At 34.2% G+C, this 13178-nt stretch overlaps 1 protein-coding gene across 2 annotated transcripts in view; it reads right to left on the reverse strand.

The window, feature by feature from the left end:
- LOC122006232 overlaps window positions 1-13178 on the reverse strand; it is a 137621-nt gene that overhangs the window by 18677 nt on the left and 105766 nt on the right. For both annotated transcript variants that reach the window (XM_042561656.1, XM_042561655.1), the window contains exons 23-37: window positions 8946-9157; window positions 8668-8755; window positions 8423-8542; window positions 8043-8161; window positions 7890-7962; window positions 7689-7808; window positions 7243-7311; window positions 6995-7165; window positions 6857-6904; window positions 6571-6712; window positions 4736-4833; window positions 4366-4510; window positions 4205-4287; window positions 4002-4112; window positions 3682-3756 (exon numbers count right to left, since the gene is read on the reverse strand). In XM_042561656.1, coding sequence (XP_042417590.1) covers window positions 3682-3756; window positions 4002-4112; window positions 4205-4287; window positions 4366-4510; window positions 4736-4833; window positions 6571-6712; window positions 6857-6904; window positions 6995-7165; window positions 7243-7311; window positions 7689-7808; window positions 7890-7962; window positions 8043-8161; window positions 8423-8542; window positions 8668-8755; window positions 8946-9157 — 1674 coding nt within the window. The remainder of the gene's footprint in view (window positions 1-3681; window positions 3757-4001; window positions 4113-4204; window positions 4288-4365; window positions 4511-4735; window positions 4834-6570; window positions 6713-6856; window positions 6905-6994; window positions 7166-7242; window positions 7312-7688; window positions 7809-7889; window positions 7963-8042; window positions 8162-8422; window positions 8543-8667; window positions 8756-8945; window positions 9158-13178) is intronic.

Below are 13178 nucleotides of genomic sequence, written 5' to 3' on the forward strand. Positions count from 1 at the left end.
CTTTGGCCTTTATAACAAACATCCTCTACTTAAATAAATAAAAATAACTTGTATTCCGGTAGAATTTTTGGTCACAGACCATTAATGAATCGAAGGGTCGACCTAGGTTCTTTGCTAATATCACAACCATGGTTTAAAATCTCAAGTCATATCGAAGTTTCTATTTATGATTGGAACGATACAATTTCGGTACCGTATCGTGTCAATATGGTTTTGATATTTTTAATATAAAATATATTAATTAAAAATAAAAAAATAATCTAAATACAAAAAAAAAAAAATTAAAAAAGGAAAAAATATGGGATTAATGTGATAGTTCTATTAGGGTTTGATTGAACATGTTTAGATTTTCTTATTTATAGATAGGAGCTGATTGAAATTATTAACCTAACTTTTTCTTCTTCTACATCCCACCCGCATGCGCACGATGTCTCCTTCGCGCACTCGTGTGCATCCCCACAAAGGTCATGGTGGCCTTTGCGACTTGCACGCCCGCAAGCGCCCGAGTATCCCCACTCTGACCCATAAAAGTCGTGGTGGCCTCCCGGACCCTACGGAAATCACCGTAGGATCGCGACGCTTCCATAACTCCACAGATTTCACTGCGAGATCACAGTGCCTCTGTGACCCCATGGTGGCGAACCGGGTAGGTGTCGGTCCCGAGCAACTCGCAGAATAAGAAATTTTGCCCATTTCGCTTAATACGGAACGAAATTTTAAATCATATTCACATGTGGTATTCTGCTTCAGTGCTGTTTATTTTAGCCTTATAAATTTGTTTATATTTATCATTAAAGTATGGTGTAACATATTTTATCTAAGCTTGCATACCATTTCGAATCAATATCTAATAGGTTTTGTACCATCACTAAAGGCTTAGGCACACACCAATATTTCCTAATAGGTTCACTAACGGTGAGTTTGGCAAATCATACATGTCATGATAGTCAAAGAAGTATTTTATTTCAATTAAACAATCAAGGAATGCATGAGGATCCATTCTTCTATAAAAAAACAAAACTTTTATCCAAATATATCAAAACTTACTAGAGTTAATCATTTCTAGAAATATGGCGAGTTCTCTTTACACATAGGATTGGGTGATAGTAGGTGAGGGTTTTATAATTCATAGGGCTATATCTATATGAATGGTAATATTTTCTAAATCATTTGGATGGTTCATTTTAATTCTCATAAATCTAAGCTCATTTTTTATTTTGATTTTAATAAATCTCTCATCTCTTTTATAGTAGTGGTTTGTAATTTCTTTTCAACATGTTGACCTAAGATTTTTGGTAAGTAATGGTTCTTATAAACAGAAGTCTGAAACATAATAAAATAGATGTAATTAAACTAAATATGACATTTGTTTTTTTGGTAAATGATGGTTAAAGTAAGATAAGAGATAATGCATAAACAACAATAACAACCAAATCTTATCTCACTAGGTGGGGTCGGATATATGGATCATTCTATGTCGTTAGGCTCTATCTCCTACTATATCATCATCTATATTTAAATATAGTTTATTGTTGCTAACCAAGTCTTTTTTTAGTCTTCCACTTCCACATTTGATGTGCATATTTGTTATAGTTTCACATCGACTAAGTGGAGTATTTATTATCGTCTAAGTACATGTAAGTATCATCTTAAACGTGTCTCTCGGAATTTTCCCTCAATAGATGTAACCATGACTTCCAGTATTTCCCGTTAAGATTCGAGTTTAGCAGTTACTCCTTCATGTCTCTCCTGTAAATAACATGTACCATAGTACCGTGTCTTGGATGTATCCAGTGAATTCATCCATGATTAGGACTTAAAGTTAATCCTTGATGTAACCCTATCTTTATCGGAAACACTTCGCTTAATCCACTTGAAGTCTTCACTTTACATCTTAGTACATATCCTAATTAGTTCAATATATGTTACATTAACATCTCTCTTTTCTAGAATTTTCAGTATAATTTCTCTTAGAACTTGATAAAGTTTTTTCTAGGTCAACGAATACTATGTGTAGATCTTTCTTTTATTCTTGATACTTTTTAATTAGTTACCGGAGAAGTGTATAGCTTTTATTGTCGACCGTCCATGCATAAGTCCAAATTGAATTTCAGTCGGGTCTCTTTCCTTAATTTTTTTTCTATTACTCTTTCTCAATTTAAAGCTTGGGAATTAGAGTACTCTTTCCTTATAGTATGACTCATTAGTTTAATACCCTTATATTTTGCACAATTTTGTACTCCTTGTTTGTTCTAATATAAGAGAATTAAAATACTTACCCTCCATTAATCAAGTATTTTTTCCATTTTCAATATTATGCTAAATAACTTTATAAGTCATTCCATACCTTATTTTGGTAGGCATTTCCATACCTCTATCCGAATATTATTTAGTCTAGCTGCTTTTCTATTTGCGACTCATTTAAAGCTTGTTCTACTTGTGAAATTTGAATTCTACAATAAAAATTTAAATTTCTATACTCATTTAACCTACTTAAATTACGTAAGTTAAGTTAATCACTTAAATCTTTATTAAAAAGTTGATGGAAATATCTAAGAGATAATACATGAGGGTGTATATTCATGTTTTCAAGGACATATGATGTTATGTAGAAATTTCATGTGAAAAACTAATTTAATGCAAAAAATTAAATTACCGGCTAAATAGGAGCGGTTGTATTTTTGCTAAAATTATACAAGTTTTGTGGATGTTGAAGTTGCCACGGTATTTGATATCACTTCCTTTTTGTAAATTCCTCTTAAAATCGGAGTTATAATGATTTTCGACTTTGTATTATATCCCAAAACAGAGTCACCATTTAAATATTTTGTTTCTTTTGAATTTTTTATCTTTCTCAAAGAGGCGGCATGACAAGAAAACTTCTTAAGTAATTAATGGAAACTTTGGTTAAGAGTATGGAATCATGACAAGATGCAGGAGTGATGGCTAGTCTAAAGCAAGAATGGCAAAGATGGCAGAGAAGTAGAAAAAACTAAGTTTATTTGGTTGGTGAGGTTTTGGATGATGATGCTGTGGACAAGCAGTTGACGTTTAAGGTGATTGGAGAAAATAGTGTTGGTTTGATTGGGCAATGTGGGTGGAGACGGCCTGCCATGGTGGTGTGCAGGATATAACATGAATAGATCCAAAGGGGACTTCGTAATGTCACGGTAAGTGGGGCTCAGATACCATTTAATGCAAAACGAATTAATTGTGCTAACAAAAATTCAACCTCTCGACTAATGACGAAAAAAATATTAATTTAAAGGTTAGAAAACCCATGATCCTTTTATCAAGTGACTATAAGACCATTTTTTTTAAATAACTTACTGTATTTCAGAAACTTTTTACAGTCTTTTCTAAAAAATCTAAACAACTTAAGACATTTTAAAAAACTATTAAAATTCAATAAAATTGAAGAGATTTAAAACTACAAACATTAAAGAAAAACCCTAAATGTTTCTCTAAATCTCAAACTGAATCATTAAAGTTGCAAATTTGAAGAACAAAAGCAACAAGTCATGTCAGACATGTGCAGATAAGGACTATTGGGGTAGGCTAAGAGTTGGGAAACTGAATGCTTAGAATTTAAGGGCGAGAAAATAACGAAGTTGACTACAAATAGTGGAGACTTTATCATTTTTCCTACAAGAGTGCAAACTCTAGATAACAAGCACTTACACTGGACATTTCAGCAGCACAAATGCAACATGAAACTAAAGGAGCACCACCATATTTCAGAGCACCTGGGTGAACCTGGCAACAACAAAAGTAGGATAACTAAGCATTGAAAATTGAAGGAAATTGTTGGGAGAAGTCAAAGACAATATTGTGTACACAAAAAGCTGATCATATTAAGCATTAGATCACAGATTGCAATGTCCAGCTTATTTCAATTTTCAACTGGGAGAAATTAGAATACACTTTCAAACACATCTGAAAACTAGAAACTATACTTGTTATTCATTTTACTTTGCAAATCAATAATCGGTATTTTGTACCTGCAAAATTGCAGGACTATTTTCAGCCTCAGCTGCAGAAACAACTGCTTCAATTCCTTCAAGATTATATACATTGAATGCTCCAACAGCATATCCACCCTTCTCAGCATCCTTATGACAGAAGGTTAAAGTATACAAATATATGTCAATATAGATTTCAGTTAGCACAATCTTTAATATGGTAAAAAAGAACACAAGCTTACACGAAGAATGTTTTTTGTTGACCAAGGAGTGCGAATCCAATTCGTTACAACATCAGTAAGAGCATTGTTATCACCCACATTACCTGTTAGAAATCAAAACTAATATTTAGGAAATATAGTGATGGCGATCTGGATTGGTGTGTTGTAGAGACCTATACAACCTGGGAAAACAATATATGGAACCCCTGGATGACGGCTTTCTGGACCTAGCTGCCATACGGGAATACCTGGTAATGCTTGTCCAATTACCATAGCACGCTTTGCTTCTAAAGCTTTTGTAGCAATATCTGAAGAAGTAATTCCACCCTGACCATCAAAACTGAAGATTAGAATGAAAAAATACATATGTAAATTTTGCTATTAAAGTTGCACATGCATTGCAGTTTTCATAAGTTCAACAATATTGCATAGCGTTCAAATGCAGAAAACAACTTTATACATTATCATAAAATAAAAGAGCACTTCTGATGGAAGTAAAAGGTTCATCACACGAGGGAGACATAAGAGGCATCATGGTAGTTTGCTGTGTACCTTGGCAAGGATATAACGGGGGCGTGTAATAACCCGTTGCACAATAGCAACCAGAGAAGAACTGACTTTTGAATTGATATCTAGGCTTTCTTCAGGAGCTGCATATGAGCACAGAAATGCATATGATATTTAAAGGAAAATAGTTATCTGGGTGTCACCATTAACTCAATGTGTGCAGATGACATAGGAGATGTTTAAATGAAAACCACATAAAATGCATCATTTTATGGAAAGTAGGGCCAATCCCCCCACAGTCATTAATTGATGAGGTGTACATAGAAGGGCCAACTATTTGTACATATGTGGTCCTCTCTATCAGTGGTGCATGAGTAAAGCCAACATGACGAAACATTAACACGGACATTTCTTAAAGAAGCATCTAAATGGTCTATCCACCTGAATCAGCCAGTTCACATACTGCTGTTTGGCATCAATCTTGCATTGTAAAGATTTGGTTCACTAATCTATGTAGCCCATAGCTGTGCCAGTCAATGAAAATGCATAGGCTGAGTGATTGATGAGGAAGAAGGATCATACATTTCATAAACCAAATACCCAAATAATTAAACACTGTTCTCTATGAATAGATATAATTATGATATAGTGAAAGCACATAGATCAAGATCAACAGTCCAAAATTTCCCATATATACTTAGTACAAGGATTATTTGAAAGTGTCTTGTGAATTTCTTTGGTTGTTGAGATAAGTCAAGCAATAAAATTAATATTACTCAAGAATTTATTGGTGGATTTACAACTCAACAATGCATGCCAGTGACTTCAAAAAGAGTTACTCTTTTCTCTAGCAGTGAATTTGGTTCCTAGGATTAGCAATGTGCCCCAAATAGGCCAACTTAAGCATGCTAAGCAAATTGGATGGGCTAAGCAGGATAAGCAGACTGGGCAAGTAGAGATGACTGGAGTGAGTTAGTAGGCGGTCAGGTGGGTTTATAACTCCATAAATATTAGGATGATTGTCTATTGAAGCTTTTGCCTATATGCATCTTGATAAAAATATGAAAATATTTTGATTCTCTTTGACATGGGATAATTCTATTGTGTGCAAGAATGCATGATATTTCTGAAGTTACAAATGTAGAAATTCTTTGATGTGATGAAGTCATCTTGTGTGTTGGTTAACAGTTGGAGCGGTAAATTCCGTCTGTGTGCAGACTAGCACGGCTCGACACTTCGATCCTTGATTCTTCACATATTCTATTCATTTCATGTGAATTTAGATATTCTTCATTAATCATTCTATCCTCACGCCCCACTAAAATTGTAGAAAAATAAAGAACCACTGCTCAAGATAGCTTGTACCTTCTATGGATGTAATTATTTAGGGCACCGTATCTTAATCATTGGGAAGATTTTAAGGTATTTGACCACTAGGCATATATATATCAATTTGCATGTGATGGATGTAAGACTATTCCGCTTTTGAGGAAAGGCCTCTTTTTTGGGATATATATTGATATATATTGGGTACATTATTCCATAAATAGATGATCCATCTTAGTCTATTATGGAAGTATGTAACTTTTTTGGAAGAGCAAGATTCACATTGTATTGCTAGGTTGAGTTTAAAAAAACGGAGTCTATAGCTTTGGACTTTGTGAGATGTAAGCTTAAGATGACCAAGTTGGGACATGCTAAAATTAGAATGGTAATTCTATTCTTTCTATAAACAAATCCATGAAATCTTGGAAGTCCATAACAACTCTGAAAGCATATGTCCATGTAAAGGAAAATTCACAAACATAGAAGAAAGGATAAAATCATAAGTCTACAAATAAAAGAAAATGCACAAACAGAGAAGAAAGGAAAATACTGACATTTTCCAGTAACAAGTTGCCTGCTGGTCACCAGAAGAGTATCCTTCCCTGCTTTCAAAGAAACACTCGCAATTTCAGCTACACGATTGATCTCTTCATCCCGTTCTTGAAATGATTTCATGGAAACATTTTCAACTGAGACCTGCTCCAGAGAAAAATGCCATAACTCAACGACACATGAATAAGAAAACAAGGAAATTTGTATATGCAACACAAAATAATCACATGATGAAAAGTTTCATGTAATTGATAGAAATTTCATGGTTGATTTGAAAGAGTAACTTACCTCAACACATTTTAGTTTGTCAGCAAATTTTGATACAAGTGCTTCAACCTGAGTATACGTCATAGAAAAAATAAAAGAGCATGATTAAGTCATCTGAAATCACACAAGAAACACAGGCATAAAGAGAGAAGAATAGACCTGTTTTGTGGTTTTAGGAACATATGAGCCCACTATTATGAGGCCTCCCGTATTGACTTTGGTTATGCCAACATCACTTGGACGGATAGGAGGTTTTGCCTCTATTCCAATTCGAGCTGATACAAAGCTTGCAGCAGTACGACATAAGAAACGTTTTCCTTTGACTTCTGCCTGTAAAGGTTTAGAGAACTAAGATGCAGCAAATCTTAAATGGGTAAGCTTGGAAACAGAGAAGCTCATAATCATACCTGGATCATTCCTGCAGCAAAAACGGAAATGTCTCTTTCACTTGCAGCATTTACAATGCAAATAGAACCCTGACAAACATGGAATGCATTTAAGATTTATCAAAAATGACTTGACTGCAGCATGCGTGAGATCAACACTATGCTACACAAACATGATAAAAAATAAGAGTTCAAAGAAAACAATGGGCTTCAAATGAGATGAACTTCAAATAAGCTACAATCCCAGTTCTTGTCTAATGGAAGAATGAATTAGAGCACCCTTTTTAGATTAGGTTGCCAACTCCAGGGATTAATTACTTCTGCATTGTATAGCAACATTGTTTAGCATTTCTGGCATATCTGTAGTAGCTTGGTTTGCTACTCTAGAATATAAAATTTAAGGAAATACCAGTGGCATCTTGCAAATTTAAAAGAAGCTAGCAGATATTAAGTCAATCTTTGCATACCTTTTTCAGGTTACAAAGAAGTTCGCAAACAGCAGCTGGCCCTCCTTTACGCAATAGGTTTATAGAAACTGAAGATACATTGCTGGCTGCAACTCGTCCTTTAGTTTTCTCTTCAATCCACTATAATTTACATTGACTAGTCATTCGCTGAACCCTGAACTGAAGTAACAATCAAGCTGACAAATTTATCATTAACTCTACCTCTCTTAGATTGGAAGAACTGTAACCAAATGCAGCATCCTTGGCAAATTCAGTTTCTCCAGCAGGAACAAGCCTATATAAGAGACATGATGAAACTTGAAGGCAGGCTGGTTTTTAGAATTCACAATTCCAATGAGTGAATTGAGTATTGACCTATCAGCATCAGCAACATAGTGGATGTCATTAATCGTATAACGTCCTCCTTGTAGAAAGAAAGGACAAATAATCCATGCATCCATCTCTCCTAGTACTGATACAGCAGCATCAGCTTCCTGGAAATACATTTACAATTAGATAATCTAGATAAAACTTTGCACATTATTTGATCTACCAAAAAAGAAAGCAAAAACTCCAGTATACGCTAGTGTCGAAACTTGCATGCCACTGTACTCTATGCCTCATTAATATATATCACCAGTGCCTATGGACACTCCACATAGCATGTGTAACATTTTCATCGCAGGGCTGTCTAAGAACAAAAAAGGTATGGTTCCCCATGCGATTGCAAAACAAACATACATTCAAACCTTTACCTCAGGAAAGTGACCCCGAAGAGTTGAATCACCTCTTAGTACAATTGTGTAGTCAATGCCACTAACAATTGCAGCTGCAGCTTCTACATTTCTACATATATCTTTTGTCAACAAAATGGCCTGTGAAAAGGCAGATGTAGTTTATTACTTACAGAACAAAACAACCCACGATTCCGATAATAATATTTCTTTGGATAAGAGACAGACAGATTGATATGACCTCTTAAAATGGCTATAGACTATACCTTTTCAGTGGTCAGAGATCTTGAATTAGTTAATATAAAAAAACATGTCGGTCTTTTGCTGAACTGCTCAACAAGCATATCCACTTTCCTACATTTCCAGACTTTTGCAATCAATAAGGAGAAATGGCCTATCTAAAAAATCATATACTGCACTAAAATTTTGCTAGTCATTGCAAAACAAATCATGGAAAGCCTAAGGTAAACATGGGATAATAATCATAAGATCCACTAATTAAAATTCTTAGAGATAATTGTGGTATGATTTCCTTGATGCCTACCATTCTGTCATGACTTCTATGTCATGAACCGTCTGAGTTCCTGTGGGATCATCATCTAATACTACGAGAACTTTTGATGTATTTTCACATTGTAGTGAAGTAACACACAAGGGGTTGGTGGGCCATTCTGGTGGGAGGGATTTGAAAATATCTGCTTTACTGATGATAGGGATTTTCCCTTCAACTCTCACACCAGTTAATGCCTCGTATACCTGTCAAGTAAAAGAGCAGTGCTTCTACAAAATCAGCCACCTAACCAATAAAATAATATATTTCCTTGCAGAAGATGGAGACCAGAAACGGAAATGATGAGTTCAATAACAAAGTTAAAATTTAATATTAATAAGTGGTCAGGGTAGAGCAATAACACTAGTTTAAACTAGTTAAAACTTACTATTAATAAGTAGTCAGGGTAGAGCAATAACACTAGTTTAAACTAATTAGCACGTAGTTTGTTGACCGGATAAGAACATTTTGACAAACGAGAAATAAGACTATTTGATTGCAGTTGTCTCCAAAGAAAAACAGTTCTGATGCAAGCTTATTTCTACAAGGCGATGTAAATATAGGAGAAAATTATAAACAAAAAAAATGAAAAGAAAAAAGAAAAAGATGAAAAAGACAAACTATACACATGGTAAGAAATCATCAAGGAATTCCCAATTAAAACTTCATTGTAACATGAATATTTTGATCACTGGTGTACGATGGTTATCAATGGATAGATTCAAAGAATGAACATAGATTAACTATCTGACTTGAGGACAAGGAGAACAATCCCTCTGAAAGTCTGCCATGGCACACAAACATCACAAGAAAGTATTCCTTGAGCTATAAGGAGACCAACTGAAGTCAATTCTTGTAGTTGACATTACAAAGAATGTGCTAAAAGAGTCTGTGCTCAAGGAGAAAACACATTGCTCTGCACACATTAGTGGAACAAATTTTGGCGAAGTGATCTTCATGTAGAACAATGTTATCAAAGAGGATATCTCGAAACCCAATTCCAAAGAGAATAGTTTTTTGTGCATCGAAGTGTATATATGTAGATATATCCATATAGTCATATGTTGCAGTGCAAGGTGCTGGGCAGACCACATTGAGCCAATTGTACACATTCTTATCTTGCATTTTGCAAGAGGCTGTTTTCACGACTCGAACCCGTGACCTCAAGCTCACTTGGCAATAACTTTACCGTTGTGTGTGTGTGTGTATAAGGGCAGCCCGGTGCACGAAGCTCCCACCATGAGGGGTCCCGGGGAAGGATCCATTAGTCTTACCCTGCTTTTATATATATATATATATATAGTTTAAAATTTCATACTGTATAGGCATTCCGATAAAGCCTCTTCAGCCTCAAATCAACTTTGCTTCTCCAAAAAATGATTATATTTGTAACAAAAGTTTTATAGTATCTTTAAACAAGATGGGGAAGTAAGAACTAGGGTTCTAGTTGTAATTGGTAAAACACATGTAAATGCAAAGTTGATGTATAACGTGAGGACTATCTAAAGAGATTAATCAAAATAATAATCCCATAATTAATAGTTTAGAACTTTTTCAAATGGGCGGTAGTGCATCTTTAAATGGTTTTACTATAAGAGCTTTATGTAGGACCATGGCGAGGTTTTAAAAATATTGAATTTCTTGACCACATTTTCAAACTTAAAAAAGCTTTATATGTTAAACGAAAGCTCCTAGAGTTAAGTATGAATTACCTACAATGTTTTTGAATGAACAAGGTTCTAAGGTCAGAGAAGTTTTAGTATTGAGCATGATCAAAATGATTTATTATTTGTACTACTGTCTGTTGTTTTTTTGGTGCTAGTAATGAATTATTGAATCAGTGATTTACAAGTTGTATGCAAAAAAAAGTTCGAGATTAGCATGATGGGAGAGCTCAGATTCATTATTGGGACTTCAAATCACTTATTTGAACTAAGTTGTCGAGCGTGCTAAAAACTTGTGTGTCATTGTGTTGAGAAGGTGAAAGGGGAGAAGAATGAAAGAGAAAATAAGTGAATGATGATCACTGCCCTCACGAAAGCATAAGAAACACAACTAAGTTGTCGATTTTTGTCACAAACTGTGAAAGAAGCCTTGCAGCTAATTCAGACCACTAGCAAAGCCATTGTCATCATTGTGAACCACAAGCGAAGCCATCTCCATCTCAAGATCACATGGAAAGCATAGTCTCGCAGATCTCACATTGAGGTGATCAATTTCACTTGAGGTCAACAATTTTACCATCGTTGTGAACAATTATTGAAGCGCGTTTTGGGACTTCGCGGAAGCCTTCATTATTTTGTGGATCTCTAACTACTAAAGATTTAGAGAAAATAGTGAAAGCATTATTTTCAATGGCTAAAGCTGAATCTGCAGTATCTATGAGATAGATGGCTTTGCAATCACTCGTGAATGCAATTGTCGGTGGCAGTGGCCTGAGCTAGTTACTTGTGGAAATGAATGATCCACCAGTGAAAGAAGCGTAGAGTGTTCTAAGGCGATTTAGGTGGATTTTTCTTGTTTGTTTTATTACATTTAGCTTGCGTGAGATTTAATTTACAATAGATGATATAATTATGCAGTTATTGTAAACAAAATTATTTATATTCTATCTCTACTCTTATTGCTTGACAATTTTCTCCCATATTACTTGTCTTTTTATATTCACTATTGTATGTTTATTTTTTTTGTTCCCTTTTAAAAAAACATGATGAATTAAAGAACATAATTAATTATGTTCAAAACAAAATAATAAATAAAGTACATTACAGAGTTTTGGTTCCGTCATCTAAAAGAGTTACATGATGATTTAAACTAAATTAACAAGATAATGGATGGAGCACTAATTATAGAGTTTTGACTTCGTGCTATGAAAGGGTTGCATTATTAGTAATATAAACAAGATAATAAATGCATCACTTACATTATAGAACTTCGATTCTGCCCTATGAAAGAATTATGTGACTACTTATAATATCCTGTGAAATAGTTGTGTGATTATTTGTAGTATAAAGCTTGAGCTCGATCCATTGAAAGAGGTGCATGACTAGTTGCAATATAGAGCTTCAACTCGGTACTCTAAAAAAGTTGTGTGAATATTAAAGTATAAAATTTCAACTCCATACTTTGAAAGAGTTGTGTTAGTATTACTACTATAGAGCTTCAGCTATGCTCCAAAAAGAGCTATATGTCTACTTATAGTATAGAATTTTGACTCCATCCTCTAAAAGAGCTGCATTATTGTTTGTAGTACTAAGCCCTCTAAAAGAGCTACATGACTACTATATAGCATAGAGCTTCAACTTTAAATTTTGAAGAAACTATGTGAATAATTATACAAATTAATAAAACAAAAAATGCATCATTTATACAATAGAGCTTTGGCTCCACGTTTTTTTTTGGAGCTGTCTGATGACTTTTATTGAATTAGTAAGACAAATGTATTACTTATAATCTTATATTATAGAGCATTGACTCCAAGCAAAAAAAAGCCCTTGTGTTATATTCCATAAACTTTAAAGGGGTCTAGTTGTACGTACAAAATATATTGGACTTTTTGCAAAATTACAAATTTAATAAATCAAACTCAAATTTTTCAAACTGGTGTGTTCTCCACTTTCCCCACTCACGACACCACATGTGTCGGTGCTGCCTATGTTCATTGCTACCCATATATCATACTTACTTAAGGTGTGAAACGCTCAAAAGCATATAGGTGTTATGGGGCCTCAAGCACATGACGCAAGATGAGGCGCACATCTTATCGAAGTAAGGTGCTCTGGGTATAAAGCTTTACAATTCAAACGTATATAGGGAATTTTTGCCAAAATATTTCACTAATAAAACTATTGAATAATAATGCAAATATAAAATTCACTAGCAAATACATATGTTATACACATAATTCAAATTAAAGCAAAACAACTTCAAATATCTAAATCATCAAAATCTTCAGCATCTTCCTCAATCATATCATCATCACAGGATATTTCATATTTGTATAGCTAAATCTTCATTGGTTTCCTTGACCAATTTCTTCCTCTGTTTTATCAGTAAGTTGGCTTATAGAAGATCTTCTATTAGTTCCTTTTGATGTAGTTGCCCTTATCAAGTACTAAATCATTTTCTTAATAAGTGTTATCGTTCAATCCCCCATCAACCATTCATTGCTATTGTCTATCTCATCAAAAGAAATAGGATCGACAACATCACACATATCATATCAAC

This window comes from Zingiber officinale, chromosome 7B, assembly GCF_018446385.1.
Source record: "Zingiber officinale cultivar Zhangliang chromosome 7B, Zo_v1.1, whole genome shotgun sequence".
Classification (NCBI taxonomy): Eukaryota; Viridiplantae; Streptophyta; class Magnoliopsida; order Zingiberales; family Zingiberaceae; genus Zingiber; species Zingiber officinale.